At 44.5% G+C, this 814-nt stretch overlaps 1 protein-coding gene across 1 annotated transcript in view; it reads right to left on the bottom strand.

The window, feature by feature from the left end:
* Window positions 1-215: 215 nt before the first annotated feature.
* Window positions 216-814, bottom strand: part of LOC107579183 (RNA-binding protein with multiple splicing) — a gene marked incomplete at its 5' end in the record, with an annotated part of 1,486 nt that continues 887 nt past the window's right edge. Inside the window, 2 exons of the mRNA XM_016265043.1 lie at window positions 216-434; window positions 757-814. The exon at window positions 757-814 is cut by the window's right edge and continues 5 nt beyond it. Of these exons, the coding sequence (XP_016120529.1) occupies window positions 276-434; window positions 757-814 (217 nt within the window). The remainder of the gene's footprint in view (window positions 435-756) is intronic.

The following is an 814-nucleotide window of genomic DNA, read 5'->3' as shown; positions in this document are numbered from 1 at the left end:
TTTTTTTTTTTTTTTAAGTTTACAAGGAGACAATAACAGTACGGTCTTCAAAAACTTGCAATTTGAAACCGGTTTTCAAAGGTTCGTATTTCCCTCAAAACAGCACCGCCGTGTACATAAATGACCAAAATGCATAAAGTTTTGTTTTTAAGTTGAAAACGATGTGCAAATGCACCCTAAAACACATATGGACTGTTAGCAGTGGCTTATTGCAAATGAACTAAGATGGGCAGAACCAGTGTCATTTGGTGTGGGCGGGGCATAAGCCCAGGGTTTTACTCACATGGGTCTCGAGCGATGAAGTGCGCACCTAGAGCTGGGTGCAGGTTGGAAGGGTTTGGCGTGGCCATCAGTTTACTCTTTGCCATCTTTGTGTTGGCTTTAGCAAACTCCAGACGCAGCGTTTGAGGGCTCTCTGGGTCAAAGCGGATACCCTGAGAATAGATGAGATGGAGTGTTGACTTTTTCAACTGAACAGAGTCTAATCATTCTTCATACAATGCACATCAATCAGCAGGTCCTTAAACAGAACAGCAGCACAAGTGCACTTATTCCCAAAGTATCCCACAGCACTGAAAACACATGACGTCATGGAACTTTTCTTAGGGATGAAGTGAAACTTCCCCACGTAGAGAGGACAGCAGCATCTGAGTCAGACTTAAGAGCGAAGTTTGGAGGACATAAAGCACAGACAGTCCTATGAATAATTAAAAGCTGCCATCACTTCAGCTTACTGACGGACCAGCGGTTACTTACGTTCAATGCATTCTTGGCCGCTTCAGCCCCAGACCGGCTGTCAAACGTGACAAACCCC

Source organism: Sinocyclocheilus grahami, unplaced genomic scaffold (assembly GCF_001515645.1).
Source record: "Sinocyclocheilus grahami isolate Dianchi unplaced genomic scaffold, SAMN03320097.WGS_v1.1 scaffold15109.1, whole genome shotgun sequence".
Taxonomy (NCBI): domain Eukaryota; kingdom Metazoa; phylum Chordata; class Actinopteri; order Cypriniformes; family Cyprinidae; genus Sinocyclocheilus; species Sinocyclocheilus grahami.
This window is presented reverse-complemented; position numbering and strand designations above follow the sequence as displayed.